This window comes from Oncorhynchus masou, chromosome 31 (genome assembly GCF_036934945.1).
Source record: "Oncorhynchus masou masou isolate Uvic2021 chromosome 31, UVic_Omas_1.1, whole genome shotgun sequence".
In the NCBI taxonomy this organism is placed as follows: Eukaryota; Metazoa; Chordata; class Actinopteri; order Salmoniformes; family Salmonidae; genus Oncorhynchus; species Oncorhynchus masou.
The window spans coordinates 56,890,356-56,906,710 of record NC_088242.1 but is presented as its reverse complement, the minus strand read 5'-3'; the positions used below and the strand labels follow the sequence as shown (position 1 = coordinate 56,906,710).

The following is a 16,355-nucleotide window of genomic DNA, read 5'->3' as shown; positions in this document are numbered from 1 at the left end:
TACTATGTATGTGCAAACCTCAAGTTGTCGGGTGGACATCACTAGCAACACGCAGACATGTAGTTGTCTCTAGTTTGTCACCTGATGTCACTAGTTTGCGTTGCCATATGTAAGGAAGCATGTTGTTGAACTTCAAACGCACCACACACATGCCTCCACACACACACTTTGCTTGCTGTTGTATTTGTGCTGTTGACAGTGTCATATGTCTGTGTTGTCCGTTTTGTCTTACATTGTTTTTTTGTTTATCCCAGCCCCCATCCCCACAAGAGGCATTCTGCCTCTTGCCAGGCTGTCATTATAAATAATAATTTGTTCTTATTTTAGAAAAAATTGTGAATTGTGCTAAGGTGAAATATTGAGAAATTGAATTCTGAAACAAATAATTGTTAGCATATTTGACCACATCTGTATCAATATTGAGAAATAGTATTGTGAAACAAATAATTGATAGCATTAACAGGTCTTGTCCCATCTTGATTACTGTCGAGTAATATGGTCAAGTGAAGCAAAGAAATACTTGGCAAAGCTGTAGCTGGCTCAAAACAGAGCATTGCGCCTTGCACATACAGAACTCACATCAACAACATGCATGCCAGTCTTTTCTGGATGAGGGTTGACGAGAAACTAACTGCTTCTCTTCTAGATTTAAATGAGAAATGTTACTGAGGGGACACTCAAACACATTAAATATACACACACACACACACACACACACACACACACACACACACACACACACACACACACACACACACACACACACACACACACACACACACACACACACACACACACACACAGTGTTTTTGTGACTTGTTTTGTGCTTTTTGTGGAACTCAGAAAGAGTTGCCTGCTGCTTCTGCAAAAGCAAACAAATAAATGAACAAATCCCAGTAACACTGGTTAATGGTAGTGGTAGTAGTGTAATAACTGTTGTAATAGTATCAGTATTTTAAAACAAGGTACCGACTTGAGGATGACACAGCCGCTGCCAGAAGGTGGTGCTGTCCAGAACACTTGGATCCGGGTCCTCCTGCGGGGGGTGCTCTCCGTCACAGCCGGGGGACAGTTGGTCATGAACTGGGTGTCCTCCTCATCTATGATCTAGGGAACACAGGAAACCAGTCAGAATTACAACACTTCTCACCAAAATCCCTTTATGGACAAAAAGCAAAAGAATAAACCATTTTTAAAAACTCCCCCCCCCCCCACACACACACAGTTATAGATGCAAAAAAAAGTTAGAGTCAATAACATTTTCCATTTTCAAAAATAGATCACAAATCTTTGAGAAATGTATTTTAATTCTCACCCATGGTGCTCTGCTCACTACATCTGTGCCGATAAAGTTGAATGTTTTAATTATCACAACTCAGACTTGTGATTCATTTTCATTATTGATCTATGCTATAATTCAGGGCTCCTTGTAATAAACCAATGGTTTAGCGTTTTAGACAGGCTGTAATTTGTATTCTGTTGTCAACTCGCTGCTGCGTCACACTCCACTACGCCCTCATACCAGGATCAATAGTGTATTTCACAGTCACACGTGGCTGAATGTTTTCATATGGAATCCTTTTCAGATGCCAACACTGGCATTATTCGTACTGTAATAATCTGTTTTGTGTAGTTTGATATGTGAACAACTTCTCTTAAAACTGATGAAAACTCAGATGTCTTCAGTTCAAAATGATAGATAACTGTAACGGCCATTGTTGGTAGAAGGTGAGGACCAATTCGCAGCGTGGTAAGTGTTCATATTTTTAATAACGTAATGAACACTGAACAAAAACAAATAAAATGACAAACGAACAGTCCTGTATGGTGCTGAAAAAACACTGAACAGAAAATAATCACCCACAACTCAAGGGTGAAAACAGGCTACCTGTCACGCCTTGGTCTTATTATTTTGTGTTTTAGTTTATTAGTTGGTCAGGCCAGGGTGTGACATGGGTTTATTGTTTGTTGTATTCTTAGTGTTTTTTTTTAGTTATTGGGATTGTAGCTGATTAGGGGTGTGTGTTACATAGGTTTGGCTGCCTGAGGCGGTTCTCAATCAGAGTCAGGTGATTCTCGTTGTCTCTGATTGGGAACCGTATTTAGGTAGCCTGGGTTTCGCTTTGTATTTCGTGGGTGATTGTTCCTGTCTCTGTGTTAGTGTTCACCAGTCAGGCTGTAAAAGGTTTCACGTTCCGTTTTGTTGTTTTGTATTTATTAGTTATTTCATGTATAGTTTCGTTATTTGTTTCACTAATAAACATGAGTAACCAACACGCTGCATTTTGGTCCGAATCTCTTTCGACAAACGAAGAACGTTGTTACACTACCTAAGTATGGTTCTCAATCAGGGACAACAATTGACAGCTGCCTCTGATTGAGAACCATACCAGGCCAAAACATAGAAATCCCAAATCATAGAAGAAAGAACATAGACTGCCCACCCCAACTCACGCCCTGACCATACTAAAACAAAGACAAAACAAAGGAACTAAGGTCAGAACGTGACAATAACAGAGTTGTCGTAATACATTATGACATTGAATTCCACTGTAGGTATGTTGTTTCACCTCATCTCTCTACAAATGTGACTGGTTGACTGACAGTTGAGTGTACAGTGTATAACAATCTAGGCATCCCTTCACCTGTCCTTGAAAGTAGGACAGTAATAAAATAATTTAATTTAATTTATTTCTACTCCAAATTACGCAATGAAACAGTGGTAAAACAGTGTTGTGAGTCCATGGCGTGTCCAGCCCAGACCCCTTCTATGTCACGGCCATGAGAGTAATAAAAGCCAGGCGTGACGAGCAGCAGACTCACACAGAGATGACCTCTGGGGCCCCGTTGAATGTTCGCCAGCTGCCCTGACTCCACAATCATATTGATCTAACAGCCAGATGCTTTACACATGACAGAAAGTAAGGGAGGGAAGCAATTTTCCTTGATAAATTTGTGTAAGAGGAAGAATTCCTTCTGGAGGTATTTTAGAAGAAGAAGAAAAAGTCTTCATTGATACTGACAATTGTTTCAATTTGCATTCTGTCTAGGCACCCGTGAGCCCAGTCTTCCTTCCCTATAACTAGTATCTCTCACTCTCTCTGTCTTTGTCTCCTTCTCTCTGTGGCTCTCTCTTTTCTCTCTCTGACTCACATAAGCTCCACCAGGATTCCTCCATAGTATTCCTTAGGCCTCATTATACTCATAGTGAAATGTCTTTTTGTGCCTCTTCACCATTGAGGTCCTGTCAGTCACAGGAAGCTACAAACAACTGACAGTGCTGAGGAAAACAACACATTTATAGGAGGAAGCTGAACTTGGAGTTGAGTTACTTCGGAAACTGTGCTTTTCTTACAGAACACCCAGCCTATATCTATTTGTTACCCTGTGGGAAGGAGAAGGGAATGATTCCATTGTCTTGTAGGGGGAGGGGGGAGTCTGGAGGAGCAGCTGAACACTGCTGTTTTCATAGTAATTCCATCCCGGGTGACACAGCAAACACAGATGCTTCGCAGCGCCTGCTAAAGTATATGTGTCTTTTCAAGGAGATGCAGATGGGAGAAAATCAAGACATGGAATAAATGATAGCTTGGCAAAAGACTCAGGGCAGATGTAACTTTCTGACACAATATTTAAAATGTCACAACATATGATTTAAAAGTAGAGTGTTTCTTCCGATCTCGATGGACATCTCCAGACTCGAGAGCACTAAACATTTACCTTGAGTCTCCTATCAATCAAACACTTACATTACTACGGAAACCCGTAGAGATGTTCAAGCAATCTCTGATATCAAATCTTATGTGATATTTTTCAAACAGTAAAAATGTCTGAACATGTTTGCTACAGTACTAGAGAATCAATATATAGAGTTATACCTCATATTACTGTATACTTTATTAGCAGATTGACTTTAAATGTTAAAAAAATAAAACAGAACATCAATGTCATGCTGCAGTGAGCTTCAGCCTTGAGAGCTAGCTCAAGGATGCTACTAAATAACAGTTGCGTGCAATCTCTGGCCCAAATAAAAACAGCAATGAACTGTGCTTTATACAAATACAGCAGCTGAGATGGTAATGGTAACACTACTGCTGTTCCCTTCCATTAAAAGCTTTGACGCTGGCTGGGTTTGTGAGAAAAGCTTTTAAAAAAGGAGATCACTTGGACAGAAAACACACTCTTAAAGTAAAGAAGGACTGTTGTTTCTCTTTGCTTATTTGAGCCATTCTTGCCATAATATGGAACTTGGTCTTTTACCAAATAGGGCCTTTTTCTATATATCACCTCTACCTTGTCACAACACAACTGATTGGCTCAAATGCATTAAGAAGGAAAGAAATTCCACAAATTAACTTAACAATGCACACATGTTAATGGGAATGCATTCCAGGTGACTACCTCATGAAGCTGGTTGAGAGAATGCCAAGAGTGTGCAAAGCTGTCCTCAAGGCAAAGGGTGGCTACTTTGAAGAATCTCAAATATATTTAGATTTGTTGAACACATTTTTTTGGTTACTACATGATTCCATATGTGTTATTTCATAGTTTTGATGTCTTCACTATTATTCTACATGGTATAAAATGGTAAATTGACCAATTCGGCCACTTGGGTACATTTTGGCAAACTCGTGAGGGACACCTGGCAGACTTAAAAAAATAAAAATGTTTATTTAACAAGGCAAGTCAGTTAATAAAAAATTGTTTACAATGACGGCCTACACAGGCCAAACCCGGCCAATTGTGCGCAGCCCTATGGGACTCTCAATAACGACCTGTTAATGTGATATGACTGGATTCAAACCAGGGTGTCTGTAGCAATGTTTCTAGCCCTGAGATGCAGTGCCTTAGATCACTGCGCCAATAGGGAGACTTCATATTACATATTATGTAGCTCTCTCATTCTTGAATGTATCAGTCAGAAACTTTGCACACACACACTGTCGCCCTGTTGTGGACAACATCTAAATTATTCCCAGCTTCCTACCTCAATGTATGGCCTTTATTTTGCATTTAAAGGATGGTGCAACAAAAATAAAAAAAACTCATGTTTTTTTGTTTATTTTATCTTTATCCCGATCTATTGTGTTATATTCTCCTACAGTAATTTCACATCTCCACAAACTTCAAAGTGTTTCCTTTCAAATAGTATCAAGAATATGCATATCATTGTTTCAGGTCCTGAGCTACAGGCAGATAGTTCCTCAATCATACCCAAATCTAACAGTATGATGCTGTAAAGAAAGCAGGCCAAATGTTTTGCCTTTGGAAAAGGTGTGAAGTTCAGTTCTGCTTCTTAAAAATGTGATTATATGAGTGGTACAACAATACCTTTATCAGGATAGACGCCATGGTCATTATGACACAGGGGGCTATTGAAACTTGGTCAAGGTGACCATTATTTCCCCTGACCTGTTGACCATTTTCCCCTCACTATGTCAAATCCTGCTGTGGAATAATATTCCTTCACTAAAGGAGTCTGCCACCTTAGATCATCCACCGCTAATGTGTATTATCCCTGCTACATGTAATGCACTCGCCCCCTTTGACCTAACGAGCAGATATGCAACTGAGTCAGGTTGTCTGTCTATCCATAGCAACGTAGAAACAAAGTGATGCTTTTAATCTCTGTAAACACAAGGTTATATCTAATCTGGGATCATCTCTCTCCAAACAAACTTAGTTTGCTTCCCTTGCTTCCCTGGGTAATAACTTCTCTGGCCTAGATAAATAAGAGCGAGGAGGGTTAGGAAATCTGTGTGTTTGTTTCTCTGAGGTCTAAGGCACAAGTGGAGTATTTTACTAACTTTATCTACACATACTTTAGTTTTATTTAAAATGAATGAGGCTGTTTTTTGCACATCTCCCAGCAGATGTTCATTAGGATAGGAAATCAAATGTGCTGTGTCATGCTGATCTCATTGAATCATTTGTCAATTATTTGTGCAATTAAATGATGACAATCAGTCCCACTTTACAATAGGTTGTTATCAATTTCTAGCTTAGCGATACACAGGCAAATTTGCCCTTCTTCTGTTTGACGGGCAGAGCCCACAATGGATGGAAAATTAACCTAAACTATACATACCTGTCAGGCAATAAATAGTACACTTTTATTTTATATCACTCAAATATACAAATAAATGGTGGCTACTATTGAGAGACAACGTCAATGCATTGGGTGGGCTGCGGGCTTGCCCCCCCCAGCTGTGAATGGTTTGCTTGATATTTAATGAAATGTAACATTACTGACAACAACTTCTACAAAGACCTAAAAACAAGTCAGTAGTAATGCGATTGTAATAATCATGTCATGACCTCTATGACCTCTATTTTGGGTGGCATTAGGGACATTTGAAGATGCCATGAAAATGGGATTCAAACCTTGAGAGTAGAAAACGGTTACACACTCAAGGAGACGAAGGAGCCAGTGTGGGCTGAAGCTAAGCAGGTTGTGGGATGGTTTGTTCCTTTTTACATTATGAGGCAGTTAAGGATGTTTGTTCTCACTGTTGGAGAACTCTCTCACTCAGTAGGTGGTGTATTTTCATCACAAGTTGAGCGAAAGAGACAACTCTTTCGTTTAGCTGTTCTTACTAAGGTTTTAGGAGGAATGTATTTGACTCTTTTTTAGTGGTGATTTTGTAATACAAAGATAATTACTCAAATATGAGCACAGAAAACATGCACAGTATATTACCTGGAATTTGCCAGCATAGTGGTCGTCTCTGGTTCCTTCCGTCCCCTCCTTCAGAGCGATGAGTGTAAAGCCTCTAAAATAGGAGGGACTGGAGGCGTACAGAGTCACTGGAAACAGGAAAGAAGGGGAGTTAAGAGAATATAGGTCAAAGATAAAGTAAGTAGTCCCATCCCAAGTGCAGACCCTCCCAGGTACTGAGAAGAGAGAAACAAACTCAGCTGGTGGAGCTAACTACATGTATGTGGGCCATTTCCTGGTTGCTAGAATTCTAATAGTTCGCTACATTTCAGTTTGTGACAAAACAAGCAAGTATAGTGAAGAGAATCATTGTACCAAATAAACCGCTGCAAAAAATATTTTCCATTACAAAAATATTGAATTTTCAGCTGTGTGAAGGGGTGTACAAAACCAAACCAGACTGACATGGATGTTACTGACACTTTCTCTCTGTGTACATCTAAGTGTGATATGTGCTGCTTTGTTTGGGAACAACTTCAATTTACCTACAGTTGAAGTCGGAAGTTTACATTCACCTTAGCCAAATACATTTAAACTCAGTTTTTCACAAATCCTGAGATTTAATCGTAGCAAAAATTCCCTGTCTTCGGTCAGTTAGGATCACCACGTTATTTTAAGAATGCGAAATGTCAGAATAATAGTAGAGAGAAGATTTATTTCACCTTTTATTTCTTTCATCACATTCCTAGTGGGTCAGAAGTTTATATACACTCAATTAGTATTTGCCTTTAAATTGTTTAACTTGGGTCAAACGTGCCGGGTGGCCTTCCACAAGCTTCCCACAATAAGTTGGGTGAATTTTGGCCCATTCCTTGACAGAGCTGGTGTAACTGAGTCAAGCTTGTAGGCCTCCTTGCTAGCACACTCTTTTTCAGTTCTGCCCACAAATTTTCTATGGGATTGAGGTCAGGGCTTTGTGATGGCCACTCCAATACCTTGACTTTGCTGTCCTTAAGCCATTTTTCCACAACTGTGGAAGTATGCTGGGGTCATTGTCCATTTGGAGACCTATTTGCGACCAAGCTTGAACTGATGTCTTAAGATGTTGCTTCCATAACTTCCCATCCTCAAGATGGCATCTATTTTGTAAAGTGCACCAGTCCCTCCTGCAGCAAAGCAACCCACAACATGATGCTGCCACCCCCGTGCTTCACGGTTGGGATGGTGTTCTTCAGCTTGCAAGCCTCCTCTCTTTTTCCTCCAAATTTAACGATGGTCATTATGGTCAAACAGTTATATTTTTGTTTCATTTGACCAGAGGACATTTCTCCAAAAAGTATGATCTTTGTCCCCATGTGCAGTTGCAAAACCATAGTCTGGGTTTTTTATGGTGGTTTTGGAGCAGTGGCTTCTTCCTTGCTGAGGGGCCTTTCAGGTTATGTCGATATAGGACTCGTTTTACTGTTGATATAGATACTTTGTTTCCTCCAGCATCTTCACAAGGACCTTTGCTGTTGTTTTGGGATTGATTTGCATTTTCACACCATTCTTTTGATTTTCCCATGATGTCAAGCAAAGAGGCACTGAGTTTGAAGGTAGGGCTTGAAATACATTCACGGGTACCCCTCCAATTTTCCAAGCTGTTTAAAGGAACAACTTAGTGTATGTAAATAATCTGTCTGTAAACAATTGTTGGAAAAATGACTTGTGTCATGCACAAAGTAGCTGTCCTAACTACCTTGTCAAAACTATAGTTTGTTTAACAAGACATTTGTGGAGTGGTTGAAAAAACAAGTTTTAATGACTCCAACCAAAGTGTATGTAAACTTCCGACTTCAACTGTATGTCCTTTTTGCCGCACATGACCATTCAACTGCAAAGTAGTGTCTTTGTTTTCTTTACTATTTTGGTTAGGTTAGGATGTGACGAGGGTGTTATGTGTATTTTTGTCTTGTCTAGGTTTTTTTGTATATCTATGGGGTTTTGGGATTGTCTAGGTAAATGTAGGTCTAGGGTGGTCTGAATTGGTTCCCAATGAGAGACAGCTGTTTTCATTGTCTCTGATTGGGGATCCTATTTAGGTTGCCATTTTCCATTTTGGTTTGTGGGTTATTGTCTATGTGTAGTTGCATGTCAGCCCTCGTTATTATTAGTGGCACGGTCATTTTGTTAGTGTTCTTCGTAAATAAAGAAGAATGTTTTCAAATCACGCAGTGCCTTGGTCTCATCGTTTCTACGAACGTGACAAGTAGTCCAGGTGCGCCAACTAGAACCTGTAGAACCTGTCTGGTTGATTTAGAGGTCAAGACAGCAGAGCAACGCCTGATCATGAACAAACCTCTTCCCATTTTAGCAACAATTGAGTCAATTGATCTTATTTGGGGACAATACAATGAAGAATTGCATTATTGTTTTTGAGTACAAAATCAGACTCTAGGCTGCAGTGAAAATGTCATTTGAATAACAGCCATAAAGCCCTGTGATTTTTTTTCATTACATTTGGATCTGCTGTGGGTCTACTCTCAACCGTTTATAAGGTTTAGAAAGGAACATTAGCAGGCCAGTCTGGCTGTATTTTAAGTTCTGATACTGAGATGCGGTGTCACTTCCAGATCATCATTCTCCCAATTTGTCCTATAATTTCACATGACTGGGCAGGGACAAAGCTATGGGTGAGCCAGGCCCACCCACTGTGGAGCCAGGCCCATCCAATCAGAATAAGTTTTTCCACACAAAAGGGCTTTATTCCAGACAAAAATACTCCTCAGTTTCATCAGCTGTCCGGGTGGCTGGTCTCAGAAGATCCAGCAGGTGAAGAAGCCAGATGTGGAAGTCCTGGGCTGGCATGGTTACACGTGGTCTGTGGTTGTGAGGCCTTGTGGACGTACTGCCAAATTCTCTAAAATGACATTGAATGTGGCTTATGGTAGAGAAATAAACATTCAATTCTCCGGCAACAGCCCTGGTGGAAATTCCTGCAGTCAGCATGTCAGTTGCAGGATCCTTCAAAACTTGAGACATCTGTGGCATTGTGTTGTGTGACAAAACTGCACATTTTAGAATGGCCTTTTATTGTACCCAGAACAAGGTGCACCTGTGTAATAATCATGCTGTTTAATCAGCTTCTTAATATGCCACACCTGTTAGGTGGAAGGATTATTTTGGGAAAGGAGAAATGCTCACGAACAGGGATGTAAACAAGTTTGTGCACTAAATTTGAGAGAAATAAGCTGTATGTCTGGAAAATTTGGGGGATCTTTATTTCAGCTCATGAAACAGGGGACCCACACTACATGTTGCATTTATATTTTTTCCCCGTACCTTTCACGATGGTAGCCCACTAATTAAACAGCATGGAAACAACTCGTAAATGCGCATATTGTTATTATGCAAATTTTTGAATATTTAAATGAAAATCTTTGACCAATTGGATGGAAACCTAGCTATATACACCCCAATGGCAAGTGCGCGAGTCCAGTGTCACTTTGATTATGCCTCCACATCATGGTTCACCAGCAGCCACAAACAAATAAAGCATAAACTACAGACAAACTTGTAAGAATTGTACTTAAACTCCCCCTCAAGCATTTTTTTGTCTGCATCTATGAAATTGTATATATATATATTTATGTAAAATAAAATAGGGACCACAATGGAAATAGGTCCGACTTTATAGTGCAATCCCGGTCCCTTTTAAAAATCTTCACACTGTGTGTGTGTGTGTCAAATCGTATGTCGCATACACCTTTGTCGCATTTCACCTTACCGTAAACTGCTTTACTTACAAGCCCTTAACCAACAATGCAGTTCAAGAAAATAGAGTTAAGAAAAGATTTACTAAATAAACTAAAAGTTATTTTTTTTAAGTTTAAAAATTTGGAAATCCAATAGTAACAAAAGAAAAGTACGTAACAATAACGATACTATATAAAAACGGGGTATCGGTACCGAGTCAATGTGCAGAGGCACAGGTTAGTCGAGGTAATTTGTAAAGTGACTACGCATGGATAATAAACAGTGAGTAGCAGCAGTGTAAAAACAGATCTTTGACAATATTTTAGGCCAACCTTGGGACGAAGATGCAACCATGCTCTCGATGGTGCATCTGTAGAACTTTTTGAGGATCTTGGGATCCTGCTTAATCTTTTCAGTGTCCTGAGGGGAAAAGGTGTTGTCGTGCCCTCTTCACAACTGTCTTTATTTATTTAGACCATGATAGTTCATTGGTGATATGGACACCAAGGAACTTGAAACTCTCAACCCGCTCCACTTCAGCCCCGATGTTAATGGGGGCCTGTCCTGCCCTCCTTTACCTATAATCCACGATCAGCTCCTTTGTCTTGCTCACATTGAGGGAGAGGTTGTTGTCCTGGCACCATACTGCCAGGTCTCTGACCTCCTCCCTTCAGTCTGTCTCATCATTGTCTGTGATCAGACCTACCACTGTTGTGTCGTCAGCAAACTTAATGATGGTGTTGGAGTTGTGCTTGGCCATGCAGTCATGGGTGAACAGGGAGTACAGGAGGGGACTAAGCACACACCCCTGAGGGGCCCCAGTGTTGAGGATCAGCATAGCAGATGTGTTGCCTACACTTACCACCTGGGGGGGGGGGGCGTCAGGAAGTCCAGGATCCAGTTGCAGATCCAGTTGTTTAGGCCCAGGGTCCTTAGCTTAGTGAAGAGCTTTGTGGGTATTATGGTGTTGAATACTGAGCTGTAGTCAATGAACAGCATTCTCACATAGGTGTTCCTTTTGTCCAGGTGGGAAAGAGCAGTGTGGAATGCGATTGAGATGGATCTGTTGGGGCAGTATGCAAATTGATGTAGGTCTAGGGTTTCCATCATGGTGGTGTTGATGTGAGCCATTACCAGCCTTTCAAAGCACTTCATGGCTACCGACGTGAGTGTTACGGGGTGGTAATCATTTAAGCAGGTTAACTTCACTTTCTTGGGCACACGGACTATGGTGGTCTTTTGAAACATGTAGAGTTTGAAAATGTCAGTGAAGACACTTGCCAGTACAAGTCCTGGTAATCCATCTGGCCCCGCGGCTTTAAACTTGCCTAGTTAAATCAAATTTAAAAAACATTGTAAAAAGTATCTCACATCAGCTACGGAGTGCGTGATCACAGTCGTCCTGAACAGCTGGTTCTCTCATGCATGCTTCAGTGTTGCTTGCCTCGAAGCAAGCATAAAAGGCATTTAGCTCGTCTGGTAGGCTAGCGTCACTGGGCAGCTCTCGGCTGTGCTTCCCTTTGTAGTCCGTAATAGTTTGCAAGCCCTGCCACATCCGACGAACGTCAGAGTCGGTGTAGTAGGATTCAATCTTAGTCCTGTATTGACGCTTTGCCTGTTTGATGGTTCATCTGAGGGCATAGCGGTTTCATCTGAGGGCATAGCGGGATTTCTTATAAGTGTATAGCGGATGTGGCCTGTAATCCATGGCCTCTGTTTCTGAAATGTACGTACGGTCACTGTGGGGATGAAGTCTTCGATGCACTTATTGATGAAGCCGGTGACTGAGGTGGTATACTCCTCAATGACATTGGATGAATCCCGGAACTTATTCCAATCTGCACTAGCAAAACACTCCTGTAGTATAGCATCAGTGTCATCTGACCACTTCCGTTTTAAGCGAGTCACTGGTACTTCCTGCTTTATTTTTTTCTTGTAAGCAGAAATCAGGAGGATTGAATTATAGTCAGATTTGCCAAATGGAGGGCGTGCTTTGTATGCGTCTCTGTGTGTGGAGTAACGGTGGTCTAGACTTGTCTTCCCTCTGGTTGCACATGTGACATGCTGGTAGAAAATACGTAAAACATGCATATCAACAAAAAACAAGGTATATCACAACAAGGTATATCCCAACAACAAAAAAATGACTGTCAAATAAAATCAATCAAAATGTGCAGTGGCCATTTGATGAATGGAAAGAGACATCCGTTACAAAACACCAAAATATTTAAAAGCATTTAATACTGGGTAGGCCTACAAGATAGGGAAGGGGGTATTTTCTGTTTTTCGAGGTTGACAGTCTATTTATTGTGATGTTTAAAAATGTAAAGTGCCGGAGTCGTTATGCTTTGTTTATTGGTTGTGTGGTGCATTGGAACAGGAAATTTGTGGAAAATTCATTGCATATATTTTATATAATTATACATATGGCATCAAAATGTTGAAAATCTGATTTCCCCTTAGCTGATCTTTGTCTGCAGCCGACTTTTATCTTAGTGTAATGAAACAGGCAGAGAGAGTGCGTGCGTCCACGGTGGTCGGTGAACCCGCAACCTTCTGGCCCATAGACCTGCTTGGCATTGACTGTGCCACAAAAGCATGCTAATGTGCAAGGGGAGGGTTATGTGAAAACCTTTTTTTTTTTTCTTTTTTTTTACATTGGGGCAGTATTTGTGTCAAAAAAAAGTGACCAAAATATTGCTCAAACATCGATTTTTCAATTGACATGACTAGAACTGCTACATAGAGCCAGAAAAAAACTACAACTCAACAAAAATATAAATTATTTCAGTTGACTAACATTGACTACGAAATGGAATGGACAAAAGTTTTTGGAGAGATTTTCAGTATTAAGCACAATTCACATTAGCAGCAACGTTCTGTTCAGCAGTGGGAAGGACGTGGCACACTCACCCTAGCCTACATCAGCTGGTGAGCTGCAGGCGAGCAAGCGATGAGTGTGGGCAGACAGGCTCCGAATACACATATCGCGCAGGCAATGCTTGCTTCCATGTAGCTAACTAGTCACCACCAGACTTCTAGTTAGTTACCCATTGCCTAGTTAAGAAGCACAAGCTGCTTTAGGAAAATAAAACAATACTCCCTTGAGTATAGAAAAGTTGTAGTCTCACTAAACCCTCACACTTTTCCCACTGTATTTCATAGCCAGGTTCTGTAACCAACATACTAACCAAGTCTCCCTCGTATGCTCTTGACAAAATAGCTTTATTCTTGCCATTACCATCTAAAAGATATAACCCACAATACCGGCGCTACGTTTTTTTCTTTCTGTTGTGCATTTTACATTCATAAAGCGTAAACCGGGCTTTTATAAAACTATGCTACTTGCTGACCGGACAGTTAACTATTTGTTTAGGCAACACCTTGTTCAGTCATGTTACCTCATTATCTAGCTATAGCTAAAAACCTGGGGCACGTTCAGCAGGAAGCAACGTTTTGGAACGTTCGGATAGAAATATTCTATGTAGAACAAACATGCCTCTCTGACATTTTGAATAAGGAATAATGTTGGCTCTGTTAATAGAATTTCTATCTGCAGCGTTCAGGTATGTTTTGCAACTGAACGTGGCCTTGGTGGCATGGAAAGAAAGGGAAATGGATAGCGAACTATTTATTGACTAAATACCACTACACTATATCTGACTGGGTAAATAACTTCATTTTGAATTCATGTGGACCCAGTGACTCAGACTTGAGCACTTGGACCAGGACTCAAGCACGAGGACTTCAGCCATAGGGACTTGTGACTTGACTCGTGATTCGACCATTGGTGACTCATTATTTAATCGGACTCGAACACAAGGTACCTGGAACTCGATTCTGACTCGAGGTTTAGTGACTCGACTACATCACTGGGCGAAACAGTCATTAGCTCCAGTTCAAAGTCATTAGCCCCATTCTACTTTTGGACATCAATGTGGATGCAACGTCTGTGGAACGTTGATAACAATGACAACTGAGTGACAGAGGTGCAACCCTTACTACTTTGCATCTGGTGATTGTACTACTCTCCCACTCTCTCTGCTTGTGTGTGTGCTTGTTTTGTATGTAATATGCAATATCTAGGTAGGCTGAATTTGGTCCCCGTACATGGCCAGACAATTGTTATATATTATTTACTTGTCAGTCATATTTCTGCTGTTGGGAAGAAAATATGTTATGCTTTGGAAGAAAATTTGAGTTTATGCAAAAGAATATGTCGGTAGGACAAGGCTATGTATGTTTGATCAAATGGAAGTCAGTGATTTGTTTACTATAAATTAATGGAGGCAATACTAATGTGATGTGACTAAAATGAAAGGGCATTTTGTTGACTAAAATGGGCCACTGTTTGTGGTATTTTGACAATAAGATTAAATCATTATTTAAATGACATCTGACTCAGACTTAAGGCTATTTTTGTCAAAATGACTAAGACTAGACTAAAAACATTTTTTTAAGAGTGCCAAAATGAACACTGCATTGGGGATGGGTGGTGCATTTGTTTTATGACACCTTGAGTTGGACCAACTCCACCCCCTGTAAATTTCCAACTGTCCCTATATGTTTTGCATTTCAAGTGACATAATGAGGTGTGATAAGTAGCCTACTCTGGTTGGCAACATTTACGAAATGAAGTCACTTGTGCACGGAACTTAAACTTGACTTTGGTGTTAGGCTACTGGAGTAAGCTACTTTCTGATAGTTGTCATTTCAAAGCCACTTCAATTTGGTGGATATAACAAAAGCCAAGTAAGTAACTAAGTAAAATGTGCTCTAGTTGCATACCTCTGTAGATGCTAGCAGGTTGGTAGTTTTCGGGGTCCCCCTCTACTCTTAGCCGAAACTCATTGTAGCCATCTCTCCGTGTACCCTGTGTCTGTGCCCGTAAAATCCTGCCGCAATATCCATCCGACTTCGCATGCTTATCTGTGGGTTCTTCGACGAAAGCGAGAGCATTGCACATAAAACTCGAAACCAAATACTGCAAAAGCAGCAAATGCATATACATTCCCATAATATATGTTCTGGTGCGAAGTTCTTTATTCCACCTATAAAAAGGAAACAATATATAGGATTATAAATTCTCTCACCACAGTCCCCACGAAAATAAATACCTGCAAACTATTTAGCCCTGACACTTGATAGAAATTGTGTGAGAAACCGCGGTGTATCCATCCCAGACGGGCGGGTTTTGAAGTTCGATGGCACTGCTTCAGTACCTATAGTTACACTGATTTGAGAGGAAAGCGGTGATAGGTGGCTTGAGTGATGAGTTAAGGGAGTAGGCTAATTCTCAGGGTCCGGGAAATAGAGAAGCGCAGCATTGAAACGAATAGATTGAAGCGATGAAAGCAGCAGAGTTTAAACAAAACCCAGACATTCCTACCAGTGGCCGCTGTGAGCCTGTGACCGAGGAGCGTTTGACATTCTTGATGAGACGCAGGAAAGCTGTCGGCCAATGTTTGCACAGCCGTGGATCTCAAGTTAATTACATCAGCGCGATCATAACAATTGTGTGTCTTTTCTTTGCGTAAAACATTTTATTAATGGTAATTGGGGTACAATCGTTTGGTATATCAAAACCATGTCTCAATTAGTTACGTTTGACGATGAAAGAATTATAGTTTATTTGAAAGTGCATGATTAATTTATTTTATTTTTAGGAATAGATCGGCATTAATATTACATATAGATTGTGGCTTCATCAATATAATTGTCTGCATCATTTCCTATCCCCCATAATGTATTTATAAAACATATACAGTACCAGTCAAAAGTTTGGACACACCTACTAGTTCAAGGATTTTTTTTTTTTCACTATTTTCTACATTGTAGAATAATAGTGAAAACATCAAAACTATGAAATAATACATATGGAATCATGTAGGAACAAAAAAGTGTTAAACCAATCAAAATGTATTTTATATTTGAGATTCTTCAAAGTAGCCACCTTTTGCCT

The 16,355-nt window shown here is 40.3% G+C and overlaps 1 protein-coding gene across 2 annotated transcripts in view; it reads right to left on the bottom strand.

Moving 5' to 3' along the window:
* Positions 1-15,855, bottom strand: part of LOC135524158 (spondin-1-like) — a 154,798-nt gene extending 138,943 nt beyond the window's left edge. For both annotated transcript variants that reach the window (XM_064951416.1, XM_064951417.1), the window contains exons 1-4: positions 15,783-15,855; positions 15,182-15,444; positions 6,701-6,807; positions 974-1,107 (exon numbers count right to left, since the gene is read on the bottom strand). In XM_064951416.1, the coding sequence (XP_064807488.1) occupies positions 974-1,107; positions 6,701-6,807; positions 15,182-15,444; positions 15,783-15,823 (545 nt within the window). In that variant the 5' untranslated portion in view covers positions 15,824-15,855. The remainder of the gene's footprint in view (positions 1-973; positions 1,108-6,700; positions 6,808-15,181; positions 15,445-15,782) is intronic.
* Between the last annotated feature and the right edge of the window lie 500 nt (positions 15,856-16,355).